This window comes from Buteo buteo, chromosome 21 (genome assembly GCF_964188355.1).
Source record: "Buteo buteo chromosome 21, bButBut1.hap1.1, whole genome shotgun sequence".
In the NCBI taxonomy this organism is placed as follows: Eukaryota; Metazoa; Chordata; class Aves; order Accipitriformes; family Accipitridae; genus Buteo; species Buteo buteo.
The window spans coordinates 6,425,196-6,441,187 of record NC_134191.1 but is presented as its reverse complement, the minus strand read 5'-3'; the positions used below and the strand labels follow the sequence as shown (position 1 = coordinate 6,441,187).

General features: G+C 37.8%; 1 protein-coding gene across 8 annotated transcripts; it reads right to left on the bottom strand.

The window, feature by feature from the left end:
• On the bottom strand, positions 1 to 15,701 carry UBA3 (ubiquitin like modifier activating enzyme 3). Of its 8 annotated transcripts, none has more exons than XM_075053589.1 (18): positions 15,631 to 15,701; positions 15,453 to 15,494; positions 12,407 to 12,527; positions 11,348 to 11,428; positions 8,248 to 8,330; positions 7,607 to 7,687; positions 6,940 to 6,983; positions 6,583 to 6,647; positions 5,574 to 5,729; positions 5,362 to 5,464; positions 4,758 to 4,868; positions 3,241 to 3,294; positions 2,776 to 2,851; positions 2,615 to 2,696; positions 1,581 to 1,681; positions 1,397 to 1,460; positions 1,234 to 1,288; positions 1 to 788 (listed from the first exon to the last, which is right to left on the bottom strand). In XM_075053589.1, the coding sequence occupies exons 1-18, from the start codon at positions 15,648 to 15,650 to the stop codon at positions 700 to 702; spliced, it is 1,428 nt and encodes a 475-aa protein (XP_074909690.1). In that variant the 5' UTR covers positions 15,651 to 15,701; the 3' UTR covers positions 1 to 699. The 8 variants fall into 8 exon arrangements, with proteins under 8 accessions (XP_074909690.1, XP_074909689.1, XP_074909692.1 ...); XM_075053588.1 differs by having other exon boundaries at positions 4,758 to 4,871; positions 15,631 to 15,700; XM_075053591.1 differs by having other exon boundaries at positions 2,776 to 2,812; positions 15,631 to 15,700.
• Between the last annotated feature and the right edge of the window lie 291 nt (positions 15,702 to 15,992).

Genomic DNA, 15,992 nt, shown 5'->3' with positions numbered 1-15,992 from the left:
TGAAGGTGTCTTTATGTTTTTTTATTAATAAATACCTTAACAGCACCACTGATACTTGAACATAATCCTGCAACACTGTGCACGGCGGCTGCCAGGGGACTGCGAGCGGACACGTCCATGTTTTCATGCACAGCTGTTCATTTTGTCCTTTCGTGTTTGCTTGTAAACAAAGTAATCTCTTCCATACTTAATAACCTTTCATAAAATTGATCAAATCAATATCAAAGAAGAGGAAAATGCTCATTTTAATCTACTTCCCTCTTTTGGTTTTAAGGTGACTCAGCAAGTGTATAGGAGTGCTGCAATTTAAAACCCGATCGCTGTGATTCCCTTTAAAGGGTGTTCTCTTTGCATATGTATGTGCACATGTGTTGAAAACAAGACTTTTGGCCACCTTAAAGTTTCCATGTGTCTGAAAGTGTATTAGCATTAACATTTTGACAACAAAAACTGGAAAAAAGTGTATTCCTATACATCAGAGTTCTGTACATTAATAAGCATTTATACAAATATAATCCACCAAATATTGGCTTCTACGTACAATTCTGAAATATGGTGATTCATTTGTATTACCTAACCTTCAACAATGCTAGTACTAACGTGAACATTTCAGGTTGCTTTAACACCCACAGAGTACATTTGTTTTACAAGGTGGGTACAGATTTCTCTTGCTGTACATGCAGTTTACTTTTGAATAAATTAAGTGGTAAAGTGAAGCTTGAACAACATAGTCTGTGGTGTAGTAACATCAGCAACTGCAAGTTCCTGGCCATCCACAAGCCCCAATTCTGAAACAGAAAGAAAAGCTTAAGTATAGCAAACCCATGTGGTTCTTCTTTTTCTAAATAAAGTTATCAATGCCATTCCCACAAACACGATGAAATAAAGCTGCAAACAGCTCACTAGCTAAACTAATATTCATCTAATTCAGGAAACTAACAGACCTTGTCAAGAAATATATAAAGCACTATTGGAAGTATGTTTAATTTACATCAGTTATCAGCGTGCTTTGTTGCAATGTTTTTCTCTGCATCTGTCCATGCTTCACATTTAAGCAATTCAAAGCTCATCCCTGAGCAACCTGGGAAAGGTATATTGCACGTAAAAGGATAATGAAGCACATTCTATTGCACAGCACAAAATAAAACTAAACATGCCATACAGAGAGATGAAACTGATGGACTTTGTTTAGAGCAGTATCTTGAACATCTACAGGTGACAACTGCATGATACCTTTTAGTGTCTTGGAAAGATTTGGCCTTGTTCGTTCTTCAATTGAAGCTACCGTCTGGAAAAAAAAAAAAAAGAGGAAAAAAAGCCAAAGCATTTACTTTCAATTCAGGAAAATAAATTTAAATAAATTAAGATTAAAGACAATTATGTATGTTGAGATTACCTGTAAATAAAGTGTTTTATTTCCCCCATACATAGTGGCTGTGATTGCAGGAGATTTCATTTGCCTACATAGAAAACATTTTTTTAAAAAAAGGCAGTCAGGTAAAAACACATTTAGAAATTACCTTTTTGAAACATTGAACTAGCAAAAATTACCAACTAAGTCAGAATAGTTGCACACTTACAGTGAAGCATTATTTGTCAAGTAATCCAAGATCTCCTGCAATTTAGCTGATGGGGAAATCTCTATGTTTTGGGGAAGTTGGCTGCAGGCTGGACAGTTCTCCTACAATAAAATAGCACAAGAATGCACATTACATTAAATATGATTTTAAAACTTCTGCTAATAAGGTCTCAAAACTATTTGTGTGTTTGTAGATTTTTTTTTAAGTTTTAGCTCTAGAAATATTAATACCGTTACACACATTAATGACAAAACCCAATTCCTCGTGAAGTCTGTCATCATTGGACTGGCTCCCAACAGCCACTAAGTATTTATGAACTACAAAACTCATCTGACGTAAAATTTAATACTACAAACTTCCAAGTAAATTGTTGTCATAACCTCTTTTGAGAATATTTGCTTATCAGTCTTCTTAAGACTGTGTATTTTATTTTGTAGACCACGTTTCCTGTATTACAGGGGAAATCTTCAGGATTCACTTTCAAAAAAGTCAAGTACTGTTTTCCTCTGCAGGTAGCATAACCGAAACAGTTGAGATACCAATGTTGCACCAACAGACACCACAGAAATAACTGTCTGAAAAACCTCCCTATACCAGAAGCTACTTTTCCAAATATTAAGAAACTTTGGCTAAACAGGCAAAAATTAAATATGCTGGTACATATACTATGCAATAGTTTTTGGTAAACTGATGGGTAGAAGAAAAGGTTTCATTACCAGGACATCAAATAAAACATCTGTTGATCTGGAGGTCAAGAGTCCTGCTACTCTACGTGGTCAGACCACCAGTGTCATCACTATTAGACTCCAAAACCCCAGAAGTTTAAAAAAAGAAAATTCCTACATGCTAAAAACAATACTCTGGAAAAGTAGCAGACCAGGAACATTGTAGTTTCTGCTTTTAAAACTTCAGAAATATTATTACTCAGTGCTAGGGGCCAAAAGATTCAATACTGGGTTTCAGAAATACACACAAACTGTGTAAGTTCAATAGACATGAAGGAAACAACCCTGCAAGCCTTTAATGGCACTAACCTTTCTTTCAGCTTCAAATGTGTATGTGTATAATCCATCTGCATCATTAAACACCAAGTAGTTGTTAAGAGGAATGTATGCACTATAATGACAAATATGTTAGTGTTAATACACATCATTATGTTGGAAATCATGTATGTTATTAATAAGAAATGAAATACCTTGTGGCTATTTTAAAAACTTCAGTGGCGCAAACAGCTGGAATGAGAAAAAAACCGATTTCTTCACTTTCTAGCTCTATATCAGGACATGCAGACATTAGTGCACAGAGTTGTACCAAAGAAGTGACCAAAAAAAAAAGAGAAAAATAAACACCTGAAGGTAGCTGGCAGTTCTATGCATAGATTCTGGACTAATCTGAGCCTATGTTAAGTTTATATACCGTGTTTTCCAATTATTTTTTTTTCCCAGTCTCAAATGCTTTTGCTCACTCCCACAGTCATACATGAGCTTAAAATTTATAGTCACATGCAGTTTCTCTATGGAAAGCAGAAATGAGACTGTAAGAATAAATCAGACCCATTTAAAAATTACTATTATCCTCCCCAAGTTCTCAATGCCAAACTGTTGCCTTACAAAACTCTAAAGTCTGTAAAGCAGAAGTGAAATGAGTTCTTTTAGCATACCTGCAATTACTGCATTTGTAGAAGCTACTGCTGGAATAATTCGTTTAACCACCCCTGTAAAAGCAAAACATACAGCTTTGTCTTTTCCAAGAAACTAAACTGAGAGATAACTTTCAGCCAGAATAATTACAGAAGGGTGTACCCAAAGATACTTTAAACTTTCCAGGAATTTCTGTAACAATAAGGTATAATGGCGTGCTGCTCAAGTACTTTGGCATTTTTTTTATTTTAGGAATGGATCAAGCACGTTGAGAAAAAGAAGGTATCACACAAAGAGAACTAGTGAACAAATTCTAAAAACAAATAGTCTATTCAGCACTGAAAATTAATTTAAAACTCAGTTCTATTTCTGTTTAACTGGAGAAATGCATAAAGGAAAGATATTTAGTTTTAGTATTCCTTCTGCAAGAACAGGCTTGCCAAACTGTATTGGCATCTTCATCTAACTCTTCTTACTGAACCCATCCAGTCAAACAGCATACTATATACCGATATAAAGCAAGATTTCCTATGCGTACAAGTTTGTACATTGGTAACAACGAGGTTTGCTCTTTTTTCAGGCCTGCCAAAAAGACAGCAAACTCCTAAGTAGTCTGAAGCTCATTACTGACATGTGTACCTTCATACCTGAGAAAACATGCATAACACTTGTATCTTTGCGTTCTTTCTGCTATGTACTTTATAATGAAGCTATCTTCAAATGCTGAAAACTACGCAGCCATTTGCATGTACATAATTATATTCCATAACTGGAGTTCACATTTATCTGTACCAAAAAAATACTACTAGAGAAGTCAGTATAAACTACTGCTGCTGCAAAAAAAGACTATCTGCAATACACTAGGTGGAATCTGAGGAAGTTACACAAGGAATCAGTTCGCCTTTTTTTGACAGGCACACACTGAAGTTCAAGCATTGCATTTCAAGCTCAGCATTTCAAATACATTCTCAGTACAAGAAGTCAACAAATATATAGAAGTTACCACAAATTCTGGAGATTCTGTATGAGTTTCTTCACTACTTTTCTATTTGGTTAGTGTTTAAAATGCTGATTAAATGAGCAGCAGCATTCTGCACTTGCATGCGAACAGAGGCATACACAGCAGTAAAGAACAGATTCTATAGTCTTAACCAGCCTCAACTGGCATAAAGTGCGGTTGTTGCTAAAAGAGGCAGTCACGTTCTTTTGTTCCTACTCTTTGACCCAGCAAAAGTGGTCACAGTGTAATGTAAACTGTGGAGCTGCTCCAGGTTAAAAATAAAATGGCAAGAAGAATGTTCAGTTTTGTCCTAGATAAGTTCCTCTGATTCATCATGAATGCCTAAATATCTGATTCATCATAAAAATATTTGTGCTGGCACAGGAAACAAGCTGCTCGTTTCTGTTTTAAGATGTTAAGACAGAAAAGAACTATTTCTTTCTAGCAGAGCTGCCAGTTTAGTCATAACAAATACAAAGACTGCCAATCCACCCTAATTGCAAACGCCACAAACTTAGTGAAATGCCATACCCTTACCTTGGGTGAGTCTGTATGTAACACCTTTAATATTAAATTGTGATGCTCTTTCTAAAGACTTCTGGTAAATCCACTGTATATGTTCAGGGTCATCTCCATCCAATGCAACACCTTCTACAGCAAAGTTAAGAATTTACTGATAAGTTACAGTTACAAGAGTCCTTCAGAAATACGGCACCCTTTTTGTCTAAAAAAAATTTGTTTGTTTTAATCTGAGTTAAATCAAATACCACATTAAGCTATTAAAACTTGACACTTTAAATAATCAAAATATCATTTATACAAACATCGTAAGTTCTAACACATTCTATATACAAACTACCTTAACTTCACAGATTTATAGAGCTGTTACAGGTCACATTTTGAGTCAGGAAAGACATTGTGCAGTATGAGAAACACGTGAACAAATACGGAACTGGAGAGCAAGCCTGAGAAGAGAAAATCCATCACCAGCTCAGAGGAGGTTTAGATTCAATATGACAATAAGCCACATAAGGTTAAAAGGTAGGATTCTTTTATTAGAAGTAGCTGTGTATTCCTAACTCAAAAAAAAATAGTTAAAAGGAGAAATGTCAGTTTATCACCAGTGCAATACACTAATTACCTCCAAAAGGTTGCTCCTTTGGCCACTGCAATATCCTGACATACTCAATACAATGCTCTGGTAGTCTGGGCATAGATGCAATAGTACACATGGGAAAATTGACCTGGTGTGGGCAGGGGAAGAAAACATGTAATACATTATGTATAGTACTAGGAAAAGAAACAAGCAAATCAGAAGAATGTAAAAAAGGAAATATCACTAGTTGCAATTACCTGTGGTGGATAAAGCTCAAGCGTGCATTCAACACATGCTGTCATACCAGGAATAATCACACGAACATTTCCTTTAAAACCTTCTGTCCCTCCATCTATTAAAGGTATGATGGAACTTGGATCCAGTACACCATCTTCATAATGTAGAAATGACATCTAACGAATAAAAGTGGGGGGGGTTGTTGGGTACTGTTTGTTTTGGTTGTGGTTTTTTTTAAAGAAGTTGCACGAACTAAAAAAATCCTAAAAATATTATTCTTAATGGTACACCACAAGATTAAATGCTTAATATACAGTTTATTTTAAGGGTACATAGTGTATAAAACACTACTTATTTGCCAATGCACAGGACTTCACCTAACACCTTCACCCTCCACCTCCTCCTCCTCTTACCCCTCTAATAAATGCTATTATTTCCTTACAGTATACCAGAACAAATGGTTGGTTGATTTGAAGGATTTGGGGGTTTGATTCTTGGTTTGTTGTTTGGGTTGGTTGGGTTTTTTTAAATATTGGTAAATACTCAAGATCATTATTTTATAAACAAATTCACAATGATAAAACTACCTAGTTCAATGACCAGCTTTCTACTACTTTTTAGCAGTGGGGCTCCAAAAGATGACATTTACAAGTTGCCGCACAGTAAGTACTGTTTGGCTAATGAAAAAAAACATTCACAATGGGATCATCCAGAGAGGCTGCGGAACTTCCCTTCTTACAATTTTCAAAAGCTGACTGCACAAGGCCACCATGTAATCTAACTTTGAAATTACCCCTCCAGGGCACTGCACAAATGTTGGCTAACACTCAAGAAAAAGGCAAGTAAGAGAGCATGCATTTTATTCTGTTCACAAAAAGAAAAAAGAAAAGAAAACAGAAATAGGTACAGAAAGCTGTGAGGTTCAGTAGCCCTTATTTCATTTTAATGACACATTCTACACAAATCTGTTCAATTTTAGTTACCTATACTCAAGCAATAACCAGGCTTTAAAAAGATTGAAGACTTTACCAGCATGCCATTTATCCATCTTCTTGCAATTATAGAGTCCAGCCCACAAACAATAATATGAAACTCTAGGGGGAAAAAAAACTGTATTTAAAGTCTATACTAATGCATACTCCTTAAGACAAGCAAAGTATTCTGTCTATATCAGTCCAGAGGAACTGACTGTAGTTTAGCTATCTCCCCTAGACTACCTATATAACAGATGCATTTAAGTTTTGTCTATTTGTCACTTCTACTTCCAGTATACTGTAGAAGGCTAAAATAATTAGCAATCTAACTACCAGGAAAAGCAGCAAGCAGCAACAAGTGCAATGTTCCCGTAAAGCACCAGTGGGTGTTTGGCAGGCAAACACCACTTACGTCGGTAGAAACTTTCATCCATATCTTGAATCTTCTTAAAATACCTGAATGTAAGCCCAGTAAAGGAATATAAAGTAGTTAAGTTTACTGATTTCTATTTGCTAACCTAAAGCCAAACATCTAATTTATTACTATAATTTTCTATGACACTTTTTTTAAAAAAGTGATTGAAAGATTCAAAATTCCCAAGCTGAAGCTGTAGCATCTGACAAAACAAGGGACACAATGTAATAGTCACACACAGGAGAAAGCTCAGCAGGCAAACTATTTAGGAAGCTCAAAATGTGCTCTCACAAAGTCCTATGTCAGTAAGTGCTGCTCTATATTTATAAACTAACGTCTCCTACCAGTACGTACTCAAAACACTCCAGTGAATAAACCTGTAATTCTAATATCTCAGTGAAAATTAGAATACTGCATTTGAATAAAAAGACTCAGTGGAAACATACAAAATAGTTTCTTAAAGCTTAGCCTTCTTTCCCCATGCATATTTCCTGTATGCTAATGCCACTGAAAAAGAATTCTCATCACCAGCTGAATGAATCTGTTCTTTATTGTATGAAAAAAGAGAGGATGGCAGAAAAATACTTGAGATAGTCTTACCACCTACAGAGTTTTCTAGGTTTTTTGAAGCCCGCAGGGCTACTACTTCTCTATAAAAGGATACGCTACGACAGCACAGTTGGGAATGCGGCTGTTTAGGAATTCTGCTGCAACTTCTGCTTTTGGTCGCCCAACATCCTTCGGTCTGGGAAAAAAACCCAAGCAATTTCAAATGCATTATTTTAGTAGATTCAATCTTTCCAGACTCTATGAATTGCAATACTGAATTAAGTGACTAATTGTTAGTGTAGGACAATTTATTCATGTGAATAACATTAAGGCATCCCCATAAAGCATCAGATATGAGAGCCCCAGAGTTACCTAAATATGTCCATACAGTTATCAGCACCAAAAAAAAAATCCAACAATTTTTCATTTTGCTTGGAAGAAAAGGGTACCAGAAAAAATGGTATTTCAATGTGTGTGCATTGTTCTTTGGTGTCACCTTTTCCATTAGTCATTAGCTGTATTTGAATGGTGAGGAATGTATGTTAATTTTCTTCACGATCAAACTGTGACACCACAGATCTCAAAACAAGAAGGAATCACATGCAACGTTTAGTTAATTATGAGTACTACTGTGATATGAAAGTTCAGTAATCTTTAATGACAACTTGTTCAACCAAAATAATGATCATATTCACATATTTTGTTTAGGTACATTTAAAAAAACCCAAAAGTTAAATGGTGAAAATAATCACTTACCGAAACAGAAACTGTCGGTTAAGATTAGAAACATCTATAGTATCCATGTCAATAACATGGATCTGTCTAAAGCCAGACAGTGCCTGTGAAAAGAGATAGTCAACTTCATTTAATAGGAAATGAAATGCTTACAGTGCTCCAGAATTCATTCCACATGCCAAAAAGCTACCTTTGGAGGAACAAACGTATTTGCTCTTCACTTCCTGTGCAGACAGGTATATGGCCGTTCTTTGTTAAAAGAATGTTCTTTGTTGGGTGGCTAATGCTGATATTCAGACAGATGGAATTAGCAAGATTTGAATGGTCAAAGACAACGTTCTACTGAACACAATATTGCTTTAGCCTACCTAATCATGACACAGGGAAGCCAACAGTAGGCTGATCTATAAGGGGAATTTGCAGTAGTCCCTCACAACTGGAGTAAATCAAAAGCGTTCATTGGGGAAAAAAAACCCGCAGAATTTGAAGAAATATCATAAGCACTTCCTTGCTTGGCAGGAACAGAAAAACAAAGTTTAATTCCTCTAAAATCTTAAGTTTTTCAACATTCACTATTTTCACAGTTGGCATACATGAGTCTGGCATATCCACCCTCAAATCACAGTTCCAAATAAGCCAGCATTCCTCACTGCATTCAATGCTGGAACAGAATGCAAACACAAAAAGTCACCTCGCTATTTAAGAACATGCCAAACCTCTGACAGAAGTTCTGTCTGATCTCTGTTTGCATGCAGGCTATCATTAGATTTGGCAAATTACTTCAGAGTAAAATTGTCTTAACACTGTATCGCAGGTCCGATCTGATAAAGTAATAACAACTGTCACGCACAAAGAAACAATGTGAATTACAGTTAAAGGGAAATACATGCTGTAAAACACTGCATTTAGAGAAAGGAAATGCGTTGTTAAGTTCTGAAGTGACTCCAAAAAAATTTGAGTCCTGTCCCCTACATTTTTTCCTTTAAGACTCAATCTTGTTATTTATAAAGACTTTCAAACTTCTCATTTTACATTTTCTGAATAAACAGAGCCATCCCATGCATAAGTACTGAAAATGCTGTATTGGGAAACCAATTAAACAAATGAACAACAGGACTAAAGTCTGTCAGAATAGAAATAATTTTCTGTAAGAAAGGCAGCAAGAAATACTGTATGTCATATTGGATACCCTTGCTGCTGAACAATCATTTTGTTTCATTGATGTATGTTCAGCTTTTGTTCAATATTACCAAAACAGGCTGGGAGAGCCTGCTAAAGAGTGAGCCTGGGACATCACAAACATACAGATTGGAGTCTTTATCGAATTTATATTCATTGTCCCAAAGATATGAATCCATGCGAACAGAACCTAGATTTACTTATGAGCTTATCTTTCTGAAAATAGGTAAAAATAAATCATGATAACTTAAAATCTTTCTGAAGAGATGGGAGCTGAGTGCACACAGCAGACTTATAAAGTGCCTTATCCCATACAAATCCTCCCTCTCAATGAGCTATCAACAGATTGAATTTGTTATGTCCCAATAAATGCATAAAACAGTAGCTCTAGGCAGAGGTTAAATTCACCAGCACTAAATTCCCAAAGAAAGAAAACTGCCTTGGAGCTGTCATAGTCTCTTCAAGTAAAATCCTGTTTAAGCATTGCAGTAGCAAACCAGCAGCCAGAACAAAAGTAAACACAAGTGCTAGAACTGTAAAACCCCTAAGTTAATGGATCTGGAATGCCTGGCTCTAAAGGAGGCTATTAATTTATCAAGCATCTCAAGCTTGGAGGTTATCTGTGGAAATACTGAAATAGCAGTATGGAAATTCTACAGTAAAGTACACTAATGCGTAAGTGTTGGTATAAATTAAGGAAAAAAGTTATTTCATAGTAAGTTACTATATCAATCCACACATTTTCCATGGAATCCATAAGAAATTCTTCTTATTAAACAGAAGCATGGATTAGTATAGTATTAGCCTAAACTACCAAACACAAACAGCATGGTAACAGTCATACACTATGATAAATATGAGCATCTGTGAGGATAAAACACACATTAGTAGGATAATTAAATTCATACACATTTATTGGGTAAATGTCTGACAGCACATGATCCCATGACTGCATTTTAAACACTTAAAAATTGCTTTTCAGAACACGTAGTGGGAGAATCCATTATAAACTAACACCGTATCAAGAAAATTACAGAATACCTTCTGGTACACTGTACGCCAGGGAAGTACTGTAACATCCCTTCCCTGTTCTTACACTATTACCTATTCCTCCTTAGCTATCTCTATACAGGATAGTACATGTTGGTCTGAGTCAGCAAAGCTGCCATTACATAGGCTGAATTCAGCAATACAGATGCAGCTCTGAGGGAGTGTTCGGTCTCTGCAGACAACCTCTGATTTACTGATCTTGAGGAACTGGAAAACCCAAGAGCCGCTACTCAGGAAGGCGAAACAGATTCCACGGACATGAAGGTCACCACAGACACAGTAAGTCTGGCTCTACTAATTTCACTATGAAAGAACATAAATAATTCCAGCAGTTCTAACCTCACTTTGAATTAATCCAAAGATGTAAAACAAACTGAAAATAAATTCAACTTTGACTGTTAATACTAAACTTGGTACTAGCTACTTATGGCAGTTTAAAGTATTGCTTTTCATCTGAAAAGATACATCTAAGCCATTGTATTCCAAACACCACTTCCTCATATCATTATAAGCGTGATTTGTTCTCAGTTTACTTCATTTCCCTAGATCTGGTAATTAGGGAAAATTACAAACATTAGACCATATCTAAGGCTGCAAGTGAACTTTTGACTACATTTCATAAAGAGCACCATGCTGTCCCTCATGACAAGCTTTGAGACAGCTAAATAAATAGCATGCAACATATTAGACTACCACCTTTCAAGCTTATTAACAAAGTGCATTCTTCAAGTTTATTGTCTGTATCTTCATGTATTTTATACATTTTGATTAGAACTTAGAAATTTAGTAGCTATATACAATAAAAAATGCCAAATTAGCAAAGCAGAAAAGATAATTTCCTCAAGGGAAAAAAAAGATGCTAAGAAGCAAAGGGTGAAAACTGAGTAATTACCAGGTTTTTCAGGAGTTCGCATCCTAATCCTCCTGCTCCAATAACTAGTACTTTACATGTGCTTAACAAAAACTCAAGAGCCTGCGGAAAATATAAAACAAAAAATTAATACACTAAATAGGAAAAAGTATAATTTGTCCTTTGCTTCATAACCCTTATACATGTGTCACCGTAAATTTTCAGTGCCCAATAAGTTTCACATAAAACAACTTAGATCAATAAAACAGTTTGTGCTTGCAGGAGTAATTACATATTGGACTTTAATCAGCTGTGGAGTTCATGCAGTTCCTATATCCCAGCTTACAGAAAAGCAAGACCTTTGTTCGTATCAGTATTCTCTTTATATTAATTTTGACCATGAAAAAAGCAAGGTCTGCCTTTACTATCATTCAGTTTAAGGAAGTAATGTTTTCTTCCTCCAAATATTTTACTGATACATAATACAAAATAAATGTAAACACACAGACAACATTGCTGGACAAAAAGAATTGAAATTTTTAACTACATAACCACTTTCTGTGAACTGTTCTACTAGACCCCAGCCTCAAACTAGTAAATAATGAACAGTACCTTAAAAAGGTAACAGTAAAATACATTCAACTCTAAGTTCTGAAACAAATGTACCAAAAAAAGGAAAGCAGAAGAAATACTTAAATTTTGCTTTTCTCTACTAAACATCTTTCCCAATTCTCTAAGTACTCATATTAACCTTAATTCCTTCTTTAAGTACAAGAAACTCCTTACTGTATCTAATTACTTAAAAATGGAGAGACAAATGCTGCTATTATTCATGTGGAACTCAAAGAGCATAATTCATATGTTGTTATATATTTATATATATGATGACAGCAAGCTCATAGTTGACTCTCTACAATTCAGAAATACAGGCTTATAGAAATAATATAGTATGTTCTTCTAGAATCATAATGTTCAATTGATTAAAATATAAGCTTTTCATGCAGTTTTAGTATTCATACACTGCTGGTGGTCAATTAACAAAACTGTTTACATTAGTTTGCAACACACGCTACAAATTTATTTAAAGTAAGTATTTCTCACTTGAGTGCCTGGCTCGAAATCAGGATGTGTGAATGGTCCAGATCGCTCGAGGAACTTCTTTACATGGTTCCAGCGACCTTCCCAGTCTCCAGTGTCCCCACACCCACCATCAACAGCCATTCTGCACAGAACACAGTAAATTCAGCTGCAAAATCATAGAGAAAAAGCCACACCTCCACAATGTTTTTTTTTCTTTATATATCTTAAAAATACCTAAATTATTGACCCTTCATACAAATGCGCCTGCATATCCTTTATGCATGTAAGTTATGTGCATGAACATTTGCATGAGTGGGTTTTATTTGTGGAACTAGAAAGCAATAATACAAATATGCATAGAGGGGGAAAAAGCCCAGGCATTTCAAGCAATCCCACTAATTTTGCTGTTACTAATAAAAGTTGACCTGAAGCGAAAAAAGGGTCTAGCCTTTTTGCTTTTATTTCCCTCATATTTAAAGAGGACATAGAAAAAGAGGTTGCCCCTTTAGATGTTGAGGGTGATCTTTTTTTCATCAGTCAAGTCTTGTATTCTTTTTTCGACAGACTTTTTGAGTTCATGAATCATATTTAGAATTATCAGTATGTAACTGCAACTGTGAGGCACTGAATAAATAACAGTAACATGCCCCAGTATTGTCTCCTCTGAATCTTTATAGTGGTTTATTTAAACAATGGTTAAAAAAAACATACAAATCTTAAATGCTCTTCACCCTCAAATGGTACTATACAATTTAGAACACCTCCATTTTTCAGTCATCTCCTGAGCCTGTCAGCAGTAGCAGACTTACTTGAAAAAAGGAATGTTTGCCATTATCTTCTTTTAAATTTTCAAGACAGAATTTTACATCAAATGCTCCACTACCGTTTTTCTGCTTTTGCAGGTCACTTTTAGTAGTATGTAACTATGAACTGCTGAAGAGACTTACTGGAATAGTTCAGAATCAGCTCTGTCAAGTAATTTTCTAATGTAAGATCATCACTTACACAGAACGAGCCCTTCCTTAACAGAGTGCATTTCCCTTTTTAAATAGGAGCTCCACTCAATATATACGAACAATTATGTTCTACGTTAATACAAAACTAAGCTCATTATAAAAGAGCTTTGCCAATCCTGATTATGTTCTGTTGTCATTGATAAGGAGCGTTATTTGCTTCCTCCTATGAAGTAATATGAAGAACGCTTGTATCAATGACTGTTGGGTAAAGTTTAGAATTTATTATTACTTCCTGGTGACCCATCTCAAAATAAAAAGGAAACTTAGTGAAAACATCTAGACGGCAAATGCCTTTATCCTCACAAAATTCAGAAGATGGACAACACAGTATGTCCATAGTAATAACTTGCAGACAATTAATTTTGCAGAAGATTTTCAGTAACAGGGGAAAATGTCACTAAACCGCAGGAATAAATACACCATAATTTGCCTATATTTTGATTGCAGACTGAACTCATTACTGGTTAACCGTTGACTTTAGGTAAGTTACTTCCTGTATTAGCAGTTAAATAAGATCTACAAAATTTATTTGAATTCATAAGGGTCTTTTGACCTCTAACTTGCACTTTTGTACCTCCCCCAGTTTTCACAATAATGTGAAAATACACATATTTCACATAATAGGAAATAGTGTGAATAAATACAACACTCCCTCCACTGAAGCCTGGGCTCATCTCTTGTATACCAGTTTTCAGGATGCGCACTAAGCACCGACTTAAGCAAATAAAACGGGTCAATACACATCACAGTAATTGCTTCTATGGGTTAGATTATAATTTTTAACTTCTGTGGAAAAAAGTGCAGAAGCTATGCTTGGTGACATTAAGAACAACTTTTTAAATTCTTTTACATAGTCCATATAAAGAGCCATTAAGCAGCAGTACTCCTTTTCTGTTTAGATGTCTGTTTTTCTTTACAAGTGATAAAATGGTAAGATCTAGTTTCACTTCTGCGACTCTGCTATAGATTGTTTTTTACAGGGTTGGACATTGTGGAGATCTGAAAAACATCAATAGCTCAACCCGAGATTTTATGTTGAACTTTCACAGACAGTTTTTTTAAGCGTTTATTTTTGTGTTGTTACAGCATTACCAGGTATCTGTATTATCAGAGTTTAACAAAATCCTTGTTTATTTCATCGAATTACTCTCATTTTAAATCTTGTTTAAAATATCAGAGCACCACAGTCCTTACGCTGCTTTAGGCCCAGACTTTTCCCTACCACCTTCACATCCCCAGAGCTCCATGCTTTTGAGGGACTTGGCATGCACCCCTCCCCATCCAACACACCCAAGGATTTTTGTGACCCTCACCCCGACACACACATGCACTGCCTGCGAGTCTACCGCTCAGGCAGGCAGGTAGGTCTGCTCCGTGATCTTTGGGAAGAGGGCCACAAGCAGATGGAAGGGAATAGTTAGGGGATGGAAGCAGATGAGGTTAAAGATTTCTGAGCATTAGTTTTCAAGGCCATTAGGACAGATGCATAGAATTTAGGGTTTTAATAAGCAGAGGCAACTGTTCCATAGCCTGAATTTTTTAATTTTCAGCCAAAATTTAGTCACCTGCTTCTAGCCTAGAGGCCCTCCCCAGCAACACAGCTTCTCCCGCTCCTGTCACAAAGCTCTCCAGCACACCAGCCTTTACTCATGCCAAGCTCCAAGCCCACAACTCCCACCCCCGCGCCGGGTGAGCCCCTTGGTCCTCTCCCCGGGAGATTCCTCTTCCCCAGTCCTCTCTCTTCAAGCGCCCTTTCGCCTTCCCCCTCCTCACGCTGACCCACCTAACACCTTTCCTCCGGCTCCCTCCTCCCGCCCCGGCCCTGGACTTCGCCTCTCCGCCGGCCGGGCCCCGGGGCCGCTCACGCACGGTCGCCCCTACCAGCGCCTCTGAAGCGGGCCCCGCAGCCCTGAGCTAACCCGCAGCCTCTTCCCAGCCCACCCCTCTCCTGCGGGGCTGCGGCTCGCCCTGACCTACCAGCCGCCCCTCAGCAAGCGCTGCCTGCCCCTGCCCCGGGCCGGGAGCCCGCTCGCCCGCAGCCCCGCACTAACCCATCCGCCAGCAGCTCCTCTAGCCTCCTTCTTTTCTTCTCCCTAAAAGAGAGAGAATAAAAGAAGGGTCAGTATCGCGCTACAGAGACCAGGGAGGAGGGAGAGGGGACCCCGGGGCCCACCCGTCCCCGGGAAGCGGGGGAAGGGGCGGCCGAGCACACACATACAGGGCACTTACGGTTCCTCACTCTCCGCCATATTTCCCTCTGCTTCCCACGATGCACCGCGCTCGCCTCTATGGGCGGTGCTTTGCTAGAGCGCCGCCACGGTCGGAGGCCTAGCGAGTTGGAGCGCGGCGCGGCGGGGCGGCCTACGGCGTCCGCCAGGCGAGGCCCACCGGCCGCTGATCCCCATGGCGGGGACCCCCCCTCGGCTCCCCCCGACCCCCGAAGCAGAGGCCGGGGAGCCGCAGCCGCCTCCCTCCCGGGGCAGCGGAGGGCTCTCCCCTCGCCCACCTCCCTGACGCTTCCCGGGAGCCTCGGGCGGCATCCTCAGGGGAGAAGCCTGTGGCGATCGCGGCCCTGTTAAAGCCCCCGGGAT

What these genes read in the sequence shown, in the direction of transcription:
- UBA3 (XM_075053588.1), bottom strand. Translation starts at nt 15,650, where the DNA reads ATGGCGGAGAGTGAGGAACC. An exon ending in GATGGATAAATGGCATGCTG is followed by an intron (nt 5,730 to 6,582) that starts GTAAAGTCTTCA and finishes TTTATTCGTTAG; the next exon opens with ATGTCATTTCTACATTATGA. An exon ending in TACATACAGACTCACCCAAG is followed by an intron (nt 3,295 to 4,757) that starts GTAAGGGTATGG and finishes TTGCTTTTACAG; the next exon opens with GGGTGGTTAAACGAATTATT.